Consider the following 13,905-nt stretch of genomic DNA (forward strand, 5'->3'; position numbering starts at 1 on the left):
TCCTGTCTGTCACATAATTATCCACTGAAGGCAAATGTCACATATTCTACATAAAACATACTATTAAATATATATCACAGATATTCTTATTAGATAACAATTGTTATTTATAACTCAAGGAAGATTATTATAAACATCACAGACACTTGAAGGACACCAACTGTTTCACTATCGCCACTTTTCAACATATGTTCTCTTAAACACGAATACCCGCCATATGGAGGTAAATAAGGTTATTAAGAAGAGGTAAAGACGAATTCAAAATTCTAACTTTTCTGCATGTTTATGACTAGAGCTGCTTCGTCTTTTACTTCTACCACTGGGTGGAAATTTTTCGGCATCTTCTACACAACCGTGACTTCCGAAATCGTCAAGTAAGGACTTTAATTCTTTGCTACATTTCATCAATTCCTTGTTTCCTATTAAAACCAAAGTTAAAATTCAAAATATATACCTTTTTAGAATATTGATACTTCTATTTAGCACTATTAACTGGCCTTACCTATGATAATCAGCCCTTTCTTAGCTCTGGTAAGAGCAACGTTAATTTGATGGACATCCGTGATGAATCCAAGGTTTTCAATGCACCAACCTTTTGTAGGATTAGGCTCAATTCTATAATGTGGCAGGGATCTTACTAAGCTAAATATCACGTAATCCCATTCGCCTCCTATGACAAAATATAACAAAATAAGCAAAAATGATCAGATGGTTCAGAGAAAGACATAATTTCCTGTACACACATAATTTCCCGTACACACATATAATCAGATTTTCGTCAAATGTATTTTTGCTTAAGTATCAAAAAAAAAATTCTGTCCCAACTATATCCTGCTCATCCCCATATGATTTTGCTACGTCTTTGAATTAATATAACATATCTCATACAATGATTAACAACTCGCACCGGACTACCGTATATACTCGCTTATAGGTCGATCCGCCTATAAGTCGGTTGTATTTTGAAGGGATTAGCCAATAACCCGCATATAAGTCGGTACAACTTTTGCCAGAATTGGTTGAAAATTTCTATTCAATGCTCTGATGTTTTAACCTGGTTTCAATTAATATTTTTAAAAATGACGCCCATATTTAATTTAAATCAATTAACAATTAAGAAATACACACTTAAGGTTAAATTAAAATTATTAAAATATGCAAATATTTGTACTTTATGTATAATCTTAGATTGCATAATGCTATAATATATCCAGACTTTGTTAAACGATAATCGCAGAAATGTTTGTAAAAAACATGCCTTTTTATGATTCGCCTATTAGTCGGACAAGCGCTCGGTATTTTGAAGTGCAAGTTGTGGGTCCTTCGGATGAGACCTTAAAAATCAAGGCCTCGTGTCACGGCAGGCGTTGGCACGATAAAGATCCCTCACTACTCAATGGCCCTGAGTGCCGAGTAAAGATCCAAATTTGAAGCCTTTTTTTCTTTAAAGAGCTGGGTACGTTAAGACCGATTTACGGCCCTGTAAAATCGGCAAAAATTAAACGCACGATTACATTATATCAATTGTATCAATTAACTGTTAAGGTTTCCCTGTTTGTGAAATAGTAATAAATTTTTCTCAACTCACGTGCCCTTTCATTTATATAACGTTCAAAACCGGCCTAATATTCCGGAATTCCCCTATTTTGGACGTTTTCCTCCTCTTCAAGTCTATATTTCGATATGGCCGCATCCGAGTATGTATGCGAAACTTTGCAGAAAGAACAAATACACTACCATTTTTAATATTAAAGAGAAAAAACAACCTTACAAAAGTGCGGCCACATCCGTTTTTACAAAAATTGAAGTAAAAAGTGCTGAATTTTTGGATAGACGTCACCTTTTCTCCACAAAAAAATCTATATTTTTAAAGAAATTAATTGTTTAATTCTATATCTGAAGGCTTAATTATTTCTTATTGTCTTTTAAATTCAATTCTGCATTTGAAAAAAAATAATTCAATACAATTATTTATGCAAATGAAAACCATATGAACCTTTCTCAGTGAAATTTACTATGGGACATTATATGTAAATTAGTGACGCAATGCACTGAAAAAAAATGACGTCACAAAGAGCTATCATGTTGAAAATATGTACTTGAAACAAATTCGTCAGTCTTTGCAACTATGATAAATATTCAATCAATATTTACAGCGTGAAAAAATAATTTAACGACATAATTTGGGATGGTTCAAACAATCAATTTACATTTAACCCTACATGTACCTCCAATTAAAACGCGCGTCTCCTTCATAGTGGACATTGACTTTATTTGACTTCAAGAAAAGATTATTTTTATCATTTTTATTGAAAATCATCAGCTTTCTTAGGTATGTTTTTATATATGTCTGGGATTCATGAATTTCAAAAGACAATAGCTAATGATTGGGGCGGGGAAAGGGGGAGGTAGATGGGAAGCTTGGCTATAGCAGTCACCATTTGAACATTTCTTTTCAAAACTTTTTATCCTTGTCACTGTATTGTTGCAGTTTTTATTTGACAAGATTAATTATATCAAAAAGGATTCTAGTGTTTTATCGCATAACCAGGAAGTGTTTTATATATGACTAAATACTTCTAAATCTTCCACTGCCGACCCACATTTACATATTGAAGGTCAGCAACTTGGAATGGAAAAGTTCTTACATGTATTTACACTTATTTTATATATACATTTATCATGCTGATCGGAATATTGACATCAGTGTTTTCAAGTAAAATCGGGTTTAATTTATAATTTACAAGGAATTTTAGATAATTATGTTGACCAAGTTTATAAGGCTTAAAAACGTATACATTGGTGTACGCTTTCGGCATTTTCTACGAAAATTTAAGTGAAACATGATACAATCAACCTATTTTATTGTCTATAAATAAAGATATCTGTTCCCAGTTCTGTAAGACATACAAACACGATCTTGCATTACTTGTGGACATCACAAGACACCTCCATAATCGATGGTTTAACTCGTTAATTCTTTCTTCAGAAATTGTTTTCCTAATACATTTTTAAGGCATTCCAAGTCTTGAAATGAAAAAAAAAGAAAAAAAAAGATTATTCTGTAGATATTTATCTATATAAAAAACGAATGTACATATTAACTACATGTACACTATTGTTAATCTTGAAGTGAGTATTTTTAAAAGAATTTTATCCAGATTATCCATGAAATGATAGCAATATATTTCATAGGAAATATGTATAGTATTCCAGTGGATGTTCATCGGGGCTGGAGGAGCGTCCTGTCCGACATCGCCTCTGTGAAAACGGTGCACATTATCGCTAAATTTTAAAGATTCAACGTCCGTCTATGATGACAATCCGTTCCAGAAAAAAACCCCAAATTAAAAGTATTTTCTCGTTACTACAAGGACAAATGCACAGAATTGCGAAGGAAATGCCCCAGAGAATTAATGTACCCAAAGGAAGTGATAAAATTATCATTGTCACCGAAATATATCAAATATCTTACCTACGGCTGTGTAACATGTAAACATAGGGAGGAGTTCTAAAGAAAATCTTTATCTATTTTAATGCAGTTCTTAGTAAATGACTAGATGCATCGTCTCGAAATTCATGTCAGCAGTTTGTTAGGTATATTTTTTAAGATTTTTTTTATGAGACACTTACATGAAAAAGAAACATTATCAAGCTAGTGTTATAATCCGGGAATGGCAAGGATAACTCTATAAAGAAGCAATGTGACGTGTTATGCGTATTGTTCCCACAAGTAACAAAATAACATCAGATTTCGTATAATTTGATAACTGAACTAGAAATAAAATCTCTATGTAGCTTATAAAAAGGGACGTGAAGGTGAATTTTGATTCTTCTATGTGAGTGTTCTGTTATTCTGCATTTCGATTATTTGTATTTTGTCTCTATGTAAATAGAAGTGGGGTGAGGGGGGTTACTGATAATCAAGTTATACATGTACTGTAATGAGTACCAATAAAAAATTATATCAAGAATTTGATTTAAAACTAAATACATCCCTTTCCAATTTTTTTTGGCTCCCCACTCGACTGTGACCGTTGGTCGATCTTTTACTGATCGATATCAATGCAAGTGTCTGCCGTTTCATGCTGCATTGCTTTGAAGACGACATGCGCATATTTTCATAGCTGACGTGGTTAAACTCTATATGTAATCATACACATAATATTATATTCTTATTTTTATAACTTTTAGTTTTAGGGAATTATGCCCGTTAGAGTGTACTACAGGCTTCTGAATCCCTTCCCGAGAATTCGTGTGCATTTCTGTCGAATTCACTACGCAGATTTAGGCATATAATTTTCGATTTTGTTTATCAAATAATGAGTATGTACATGCAAAGTACTGTGTTCGTCTCTAAAATTAAATTATTAGCATTGGCTATATAAAATATTTTGTTCTTCGAAAAATGGATCTAAACAAATCGCACACCCTTTTTTTAAGCCTTCGGAGATTCACGGTTTTTATCTGAAGCAAAATTTTCAAGGTCTGTAACGCAAGTTATGATAAGGCCATTCCAAGTTTTTTTTTCTATGTGCAGTGTACGCGGACGAATTGGTTTTGAGGTTATGAAATTAAAAACAAACACAAATTAAAATTGATAAATACAAAGCTTTGAAACGCAAACACAAAGTTAACTCAAATTAAAATCAACAAATACGAATCTCTGAAATGCATTTAACTCTTTTGGGATTGACATCTCTCTTTTTTAAGTGGTGAAATATTTTTTTCATTTCAATAAACTATAGTAGTTTAACTAACTTTCATGGCGAGGAGAGGTCTCAAATGATAATAAGAAATTCTAGAACTGTTCTGAAAATGCTGCGTTTTTCCCCTTTTGGTTTGTGTGTTTTCTCGGATAGGAAGATAGGTTTTCGAATTTAGGATGGACGCTAAACAAAGAAAAAACTTGGAATGGTCTCATCAATCAGGACTCTTATAACCGGTCTCCTCTTGTGGTTTTAACATAAAAAGTGATTGTGTGTAAGTATTTTGGGGATTATTCCTGGTTAGTGTATTTTACATAAACCATGCAGTAAAGCGGATCCACTGGAATGAATAAATAACAATCTATAAAAGAAATCCTAATATCAAAGAAAAAAAAATTAACGCAGTTTAAGACACCTCGTAACCCCGTAATAGTGAGTAATTTATAGGTTTAATATCAAAAAAAAAAAAAAAAAAAAAAAAAAAAAAAAAAATACGAAATTAATAGCGCTGCCATTTGTTGGAATGGAAAAGGGAATCGGTGTTGATGGCTTTTTCATTGCCAAAAATCCAATTTTGGCAACTTTATATGGGACGTTCCAATTTTATTTTTAAATGTTGATTCATGTATCGTTAAGAATTTTACTGTAACTTCATAGACAATGCGAAAAATGATTGAAGAAATCATTAGGACATTTTTTCATAAAAAAATGATAAATTTGATATGAGCATAATTTTAAAAGAAGTGCTAGTTTGTCTCGTCTGTATAGATGAATCAAGCTTCATTACTTGTCTGATGAAATCGTTTGTAATAAAATTATATTTTCCTTTAAATTATTATACTCCTTCCAGCTATCAAAGATACATTACGATGAATTGAAATAAAAGTTCAAAAATTTTTTCGGGAACATAAAGCAGGTTTAAGTAAAAATTTTCCGGTTCAGAGAATTTACAGATTTCTTTTAACGTAACGTTAAAATCAGTAACGCCGTGATGACGTTATCACGTCAAAATTTGTAATTTCGAAAGAAAACTCCCCATTTTTCGAGACCTCTGCTGGAAAAACGGTTTGTTATATTTTAAAAAAAATAAAATGATCTTGAAAGGACACATCGTAGGCATGTTTGTAAAAAACTGAAATCAAAGGACAAGGTTCATTTGATATAATATTTGGCCCTGAGAATTTCTAAAAATTAAAGTTTATGCTGAATCAAAACTTTACATTGAAAATAAAGGTTGGATATACATGTATGCTTGTTAAAAAAATAAACCCAAACTTTGAGAATATGTCCCCTATACTGTTTATTCGTGGTCAAATCATGCACGGAATGCGTATTTCCGGAAAAATCGTTAAAAATCAGGGACTTAAAAGCATTTTTCGATAGGTCCGCATCATATCACCACTTGTACCATAGGACTGGCGGTAAATTTAGATTTTGCTTTGATGTTGCTGTGGTGTATTTGCCAGAAGAATCACAGTTTTTTTTAAGTCACGCCCACCTTTTGGCATCAAGCCATACTGTGACAAGACCTTGACTGATGAATAAATGATGTCAATTTCCAGACCTGGCTGATGAATAAATTAAGTCAACATTTGTAATTTAAAAAATACTAACATTACCTTGTCGATGTTCGTTTCTTAAATGTTTCTGTATATTTTCTCCGCGTATCCTTAATCAGTAAATGATACGTCCTATCTCGAGTTCTCGTCATTCTCTTTCCCGTCTCCAAATACAAATAGCAATATCACATCAGAAGTCCCCTCGCTTTTTTAAATTCCAATACCATTTCAAACTTTCATTAAAATGTCACAAATCATTTCATTTTTTTCTGTACGCCGATTGCCATATAGAGAAAGTTCAATGGTGATGTTTCCCATACCCATCCCCCTTTTTTCAAAAAAAAAAAAAAAAAAAAAAAAAAAAAAAATCTAGAAAGATAAATTTTCTGTCAGAGTTCACGGATTGAATATAAAAGCCTACAATCGCTACCCTGTATCTGACAAAAATCATGTTTTCTGCGTCTTCAACATTCCAAAGGTACAATATCTTCACTCGTATCAATTCCGAATTTTTTATCAACAATTCGCAGTAGCAGTGACGCAGCTAACTATGATCCTTGCAGATGGAGACAGCTATTTATACAGACTCCGGACCGTGGCTTGACACCTCGTAGTAGGCGGTGCTAATTATCAACATGCTTTTCTCTCATTGGTCCTCTGGTACAAGTAACTTACACAATAGATATTAATTGGTTAGCAGTAAATACACTCACAGTTTTTATTCACTCGGGGCTCCGCCCCTCGTGAATGAAAAACTGTGAGTGTATTTACTGCTAACCAATTAATATCTATAGTGTAACTATAACTTTGAAATTTTCACAAATGAAACATCGATATGAAAGCAATTTATATGTAAAAAATTACAATGGTGATATTGTGCGGACCATGTTTATTTTCAAAATATGTGTTCATTGTACCATAGGACTGGCGGTAAATTTAGATTTTGCTTTCATGTTGCTGTGGTGTATTTGCCAGAAGAATCACAGTTTTTTTTAAGTCACGCCCACCTTTTGGCATCAAGCCATACTGTGTCAAGACCTTGACTAATGAATGAATGATGTCAATTTCAAGACCAAGGCAATGGCTGATGAATGAATTAAGTCAACATTTTAAATTTCAAAAATACTAACATTATTTAGCTTGTCGGTGTCCGCTTCATAAATGGTTCTGTATGTTTTCTCCGCGTATCCTTAAACAGTAAATGATACGTCCCATCTCGAATTCTCGTCATTTTCTTTCCCGTCTCCAAATACATATAGCAATTTCACATCAGAAGTCCCCGCATTTTTTTTTACTTCCAATACCATTTCAAACTTTCATTAAAATGTCACAAATCATTTCATTTTTTTCTGTACGCCGATTGCCATAAAGAAAAAGTTCAATGCCGATGTTTCCCATATCCATCCCCCCTTTTTTAAAAAAAAAAGATCTAGAAAGATAACTTTTCTTTCAGAGTTGACGGCTTGAATATAAAAGCCTACAATCGCTACCCCTATACCTGTACCTGACAAAAATCATGTTTTCTGCGTCTTCAACATTTCAAAGGTACAATATCTTCACACGTACCAATACCGATTTTTTTATCAACAACTTGTAGTAGCAGTGCAGCAGTAAAGTATGATCCTTGCAGATGGAGACAGCTATTTATACAGACTCCGGACCGTGGCCTGACACCTCGTAGTAGGCGGTGCTAATTATCAACTCGCTTTTCTCTCATTGGTCCTCTGGTACAAGTACATGTAACTTACACAATAGATATTAATTGGTTAGCTGTAAATACACTCACAGTTTTTATTCACTCGGGGCTCCGCCCCTCGTGAATGAAAAACTGTGAGTGTATTTACAGCTAACCAATTAATATCTATAGTGTAACTATAACTTTTACAGCATGCAATACACATCCCAGTAGACGGTCATTTGCTAGATATAAATAATATTGATAATATACCTCGCCACCATCGCTAAAAAATCCTTTAATATCAAGCATAAAATCATAACATCAATATTATGAAGATCTGGTATGTATTAATTCTTTACATGTTGTTCGAATTCACATACATTGGGCCTATATTAGTCTATCTATAGCATCTTACTTCCGCACCCCTTAAGTAAGCGACAGTGGTCCGAGTTAGACTATAATCTTAACGTTAGGTGGTTAAAGAAAGTAGTAGTTCAGAAAAAAATGCAGTATTTACACTTGTCGTATTTATAAATATTATTTTACATTCAGTTTATACCCCAGTGCCTGTGTCCATAATCATGTCAAGCTGAACATTAAAACAATTTATACGTCATTTTTTAAAATTGACGTCACAATGGTTTCGCCGATCTATTTGGCCTGTTCGGAAAATGTATATGGACATGGACATGAATATTTTGAGGTATTATAGTGAAAATTAGAGGCTAACTTTCTAAGATAGAAGACAACTTGGCAAAATATCACAATAGATTTAACAATGCGCCTCTCAGTGTAAAATATGTGAAATGTAGATAGTTCCGAACATAATCTAGATGGTCATAAATCAATGACTTCAGTTACCTTTTTGGAAGAGTTCCATAAAAATTACCCGTAAAGCCATATACATCACATAAATCACGTTAAATAAAGGTTAGGTGTAATGTAAAATAATAGTAATGTAAAAAAGAAGTAAACAATTAGCTTGAGGGGGGGGGGGGTGTTATAAAATACGACATGAGTGATGATATCGGATGAAAGGGGGTCAGGTCCAATTGCTTCTCTTATATTCTTAACATTACTATATATAGATTGACAGACCTATGGAAACTGTATATAGCATGAAAACATAATGTAGCAGTAATTATAACGAATGGCAGAGGATAAAAGAATGTTTTCTTTTGATTGTCAAGAATCACATAGTTTACTTGTGCTCCTTCTGTATTAATATCCAAAAAAGTCTTGCCTTTTTGCGCGCACATGCAAAACTGAAATTCTGATTTGTTTACTAAAACAAATATTAATCTTTGCTAAGAAATGATAAGTATATATCCACAGATCTCTGTGGATAAGTGAAATATTCTCGAACTGTAATGCAGTGATCGTAGAAAATATAGCTGATTTTATTCTTGTTAATTGTTTCAACTGAATGGTAAATTTGAAATAAAATATAAATAGGGTGTCATAGAACATAGAAAATGATTAATGAATGCACATACAATGTATAAGCATCGGGTTTATTGTGAAATGGATTCCTCGGTGCTGGATTTTGTAGAAAATGTCGTTCTCATACATGTAGCTTATTGAAATAATGACTTCCTGGATATCAATATCAACAATCTAGTACGTATTCAAAGGCGGGTCCAGCCCCCCTCCCCCCCCCTCTCATTCGAGTTTTTTTGTTTTTGTTTTTGTTTTGGTTGTTGTTTTTGTTTGTTTGTTTGAGTGCATTTTCTTTGTTTAACCTGTTTATACTCTCAATTTATCCATACGTAAAGTTCAGGCACGTAGTTTCAGTGCTGATTCCGATTCGAAAAATGTTTCATGTCGAAAAAAAAAAATGTGAACCTGCCCCCTACATGGATAAATGGTAAAGTTTTACTTGAAATTTCATTACCACGATGAACATGATACTTTATCCACGTCAACCTTTTTTTTTTCCTTTTTTATTTTTTGTCATCTTGAAAATATACAGTTAATTATCAATAATTATTTACTAAGTAATTACTAATTACTTATGCTTTAATTTCTACGCCTACTATACGTGATATAGGAACTATAAATATTTCATGTAATCAAAGTTCTCTTTGAATAGCCCCCCCCCCCCACCCCCACCCCCCCCCACCCCGAACATGTAAAAAGTATCAACTGTACTGCCTGCTTCCTTTCCACCGAATTACAAAATAAAATTAATATTGGTTTCTGTTTGTTATGAACAAAGGGCCATCTATTTTCAAGAGTTCAGATTCACAATATTAAATTGACGTATTCTTAATATTATATTAGTATACAGTTAAAGTATAATAATCATTGACGGAGTTAGCAAGTTCCAGTTCCCCAAGGCCAGGACTATTTCCCTCGGCTTCACCTCGGGAAATAGTCCTGGTCGAAATGATATACTTTTAGTCCTGGTCCAGATGATATACCTTTAACTGTTTTTCATACCGATACAAACGTAAAATGTAGAGGATTCAGATAGCCTGATTTCAAAGCAGGGATTAGCTCACTGAACTAACACATGGACATTAATCCATTCACATATCATACCAATGTAAAAGTAAAATCTAGAGGATTACGGATAAGCGTGAATTAACTTTCGAAGCAAGGATTAGCTTCCTTGACTAACACACGGGGATTAGTCCATTCTTAACGATTTCTAGGGAATTAGTCACATCTAACGATATAATGTTATATAGGGAAAAAATCAGTAGAGGTATAATAAACCAAGATAAAGTAATTGAATACAGTATTTTCATATTGATTACCAATTTAAGTAAACAACAGTGATTTCTGTTCACTAACACTCGATTGTCTTTGAACAATTTTCCTGGGGAAATAAGGCAGGCACTTTATCCTGGAAATGAACTAGATTAGCTTATAATGTACACCTTAATATGATAAAATGTTCTCAGAGTCTAAATAATGTTTTCCCTTGGTGTTTAGAGCTTCCTTAAAACACACGCTTGCATAGGTTGTCGTTACAAATGTATATCGATTACTTAGAGGAAGCAGTAAGGGATCTGCAGGGGGGGGGGGGGGTATCCGGACCCCACCCCGATCAATACCCACCACTTGTATAAAATTCATATAGCAAAATACCAAAAATATGGAGGGGGAAGGGTCAAGTAAACTTTGTAAAGTTGGTAAGACTTGTAGGAAGGTAAAGTGACATCCCCCCTTTCAAAATAGGTTTTTCAGGTTTAGGTTAGTTATCTTTTTTTAAAATAAGGTTTTTTCCTTTGGGTCGATCTAGCTGTTTTTTGGTTTGTTTTTTTTAGTTGGTGTGGAACACCTTTTCCTGGGAAAAATTACAGGAAAATTCCTCAATTGCGCTGTTAAATTTTTCCGCGAGTCCACATTGCTTTTCCCCGAAAAATCCTTCTTTACCGTGAAGTACTAGTTTTTTTTTTCTTTTCCGCGAAAATCTTCTATTAACCAGGTAGTACATTTTGCTCCTTGTCTACCACGGGGATGAATTTTTGTAAAAGTCTCTAAAACATCCTTAATAGACCTAGTAGATTGTAGGTCATCTACGCAATAACCTATACATCTTCACAATGTCAAGGTTTTGTGAAATCGTTCCTATTTAAAAAGGTAGTGAAGAGAAACAATATCACAAAACCTTGACAATGTGAAGATGTTAATACGTATAAAATGTCGTTGAAACATGCTGTCTGTTCAATAACCCATAGATCCTAATATATTCATGTGTCGGAACAAGCTGCAATTTTGAAGAGAAAAAGGTTAATTAATTGCTGATAACTTCGACGTTGGAATATTTCCGAACTGCATGCTGAAAGAAAAGAATAAACGAAGGTTCACATCCTTTCCTTTTTTAAGGATGGGCTCTACCTCTGGACAGCGCAAATAAAATATTATAATAGGTAGACACAGGTAAACTTATGTAAATCAAACCACAGAAAAGCAGTGTCAAGTAGGGAGCGGAAACTGTTTTTTTTTTTTTTTAAATATAATGCAGATAAGCAGGAAGACCGAAATCTTGCGAGCCTTACTGATACATGTATATTATTACACACAAAATCATTTCCTTGAATACATGCAATCAAAATCCAAGAAAAAGTTTAACGGTCCTTTAAGTCTTTTTTTTTTTACAAATCTTGGCAATTACGGATCGTCAAGTTAAAAAAATAAAACTAATACTTTGCTTGTGCCAATGCGGGGCTCGGAAAGTCAGAAATCCGCTTAAAATGTACTGTACATGTACACCCCTTTTTTCCTTATGATTCAAAATCTTTCAAAGCCAACCATACCGATTGATTTAAAGATTTGTCTTTAATTATGAAAAATAGTTTAGTAAGCATGGAACTAGTATGTTATCACATGTATACCAATACACCGAAATGTACGTTTATATGAAAATGAGATTTAATACACGTACATAGTAAAATATACATGTAAGCTGGATTTATTTTAAAACATGACGTCTCATTTTTGTTCATGACGTCGCAAAAAGCAACGTCAAAATATCACAATGTTATCGTGAACTATGCTACTTTTACGTTTATATAAAACATAAATAAAGCTTTGTACATGCATATATTGATAATTTCATGAAAATATACACTCTCTCAAAGAGTTTTAAGGAATATTATTTAATTTTGACACGGGGCCAAATTTTGTACCAAACGCACCTTGTCCTTTGGAGACAGGGCCGCTCTGTTATACGTAACGTACCCAGTTCTTTAACTCCCAAAAAAACGACTTATGTAAACTTCAGACAATCTTTCCTTTCATATATGATGTTTAATCTGGGTCATGGTACACTTTTGGGCCACCAGCAACGCAATATACATCTCTCCCGGGGGTACTGTCAAACACATTTCATTCAGTATCCTCACATGAGCCTTGGAAGTTCGTATGATATCAGTAAGTGATCTAAACGCCGAGCGTAACCGTGCATCTACATGCATACATACATGTACATCTACATGTATGGATAAGAAAGGACAGGTGATTTCAGTATACTAAACACTCCATGGGGTTCCACCCAAATACAACTTTTTGGTGGACGGTATAATACATTTTTTCAAATATGTAGCTAGAACACAATTTTAATATTTTACTGCCATGCAGTTACCACTTGTCATTTGAGATATCTTCTTTAATTGAATATGAAACATAACTCATCTTTGGGTTATCAGCAGCAATATACTCCGAGGGTTCCGTGGTTAAAGACCAAATTAAACGAATTTAAGAATTTCACTACCAAGTGACCTTGACCTCATATTAAATTGATACCAATTCAGGATGAACACAACGCTCTATCTTACAAGGAATGGTTTAATTTCAGTGAACTGTTCAAAATCTATGGCTTGGGCATTATATAGACAGACAGATATATATGCATCCAGGCAGAAATTATAACATTAACTGACAGAAGGCGGGAAAGCAAATGCTACATGTATATTCACACTGTAAGACAGGAGTAAAAAGATATAGTTACCTTGACTTGCAATGACAGTATTTACGGGACATTTTGGCAATTGCTCCCTTTTGAGTTCCTGGGCAATTTTGCTACATTGAGCATTATACTGTGACACAATGTTTATTTTATCTGGTGGTACCAGTTCCCGTTTCACCATATGTTTGAACACTTTCACCTGGGAAAAAAATTCAAAATACTTTACAAAGAAAATATGAGACTTCACGGTTTAAAAAATATAGAAAACGGGGAAAATATTCCATATATACATGCATATTAGTGTTGTCAACGAGTACAAAATTGACCAGTGAACCATCCAACGATGCGAGTAGCGGTTAATAAAACTGCTACTCGGTTACTCGGATATCTAGATGTTTAATTAACAAAGTAAATGAATTAAAAATGTTTACTTATTTTTTTTTAAATATAAACTACCATATGTCACAAATTTTATTTACCGTTAATCTTGGCTTTGCGTTAAAAAAAAGATCGATTTGTTTTGATTGGTTTTTTACAGTT

General features: G+C 33.5%; 1 protein-coding gene across 1 annotated transcript in view; it reads right to left on the reverse strand.

Moving 5' to 3' along the window:
- Positions 1 to 258: 258 nt before the first annotated feature.
- LOC133204636 (helicase with zinc finger domain 2-like) overlaps positions 259 to 13,905 on the reverse strand; it is a 118,335-nt gene continuing 104,688 nt past the window's right edge. The window contains exons 22-24 of the mRNA XM_061340389.1: positions 13,408 to 13,564; positions 503 to 670; positions 259 to 419 (exon numbers count right to left, since the gene is read on the reverse strand). Coding sequence (XP_061196373.1) covers positions 259 to 419; positions 503 to 670; positions 13,408 to 13,564 — 486 coding nt within the window. The remainder of the gene's footprint in view (positions 420 to 502; positions 671 to 13,407; positions 13,565 to 13,905) is intronic.

Source organism: Saccostrea echinata, unplaced genomic scaffold (genome assembly GCF_033153115.1).
Source record: "Saccostrea echinata isolate AGI-Se365-2 ecotype Australia unplaced genomic scaffold, CSIRO_AGI_Sech_v1 ptg000054l, whole genome shotgun sequence".
NCBI classification, from domain to species: domain Eukaryota; kingdom Metazoa; phylum Mollusca; class Bivalvia; order Ostreida; family Ostreidae; genus Saccostrea; species Saccostrea echinata.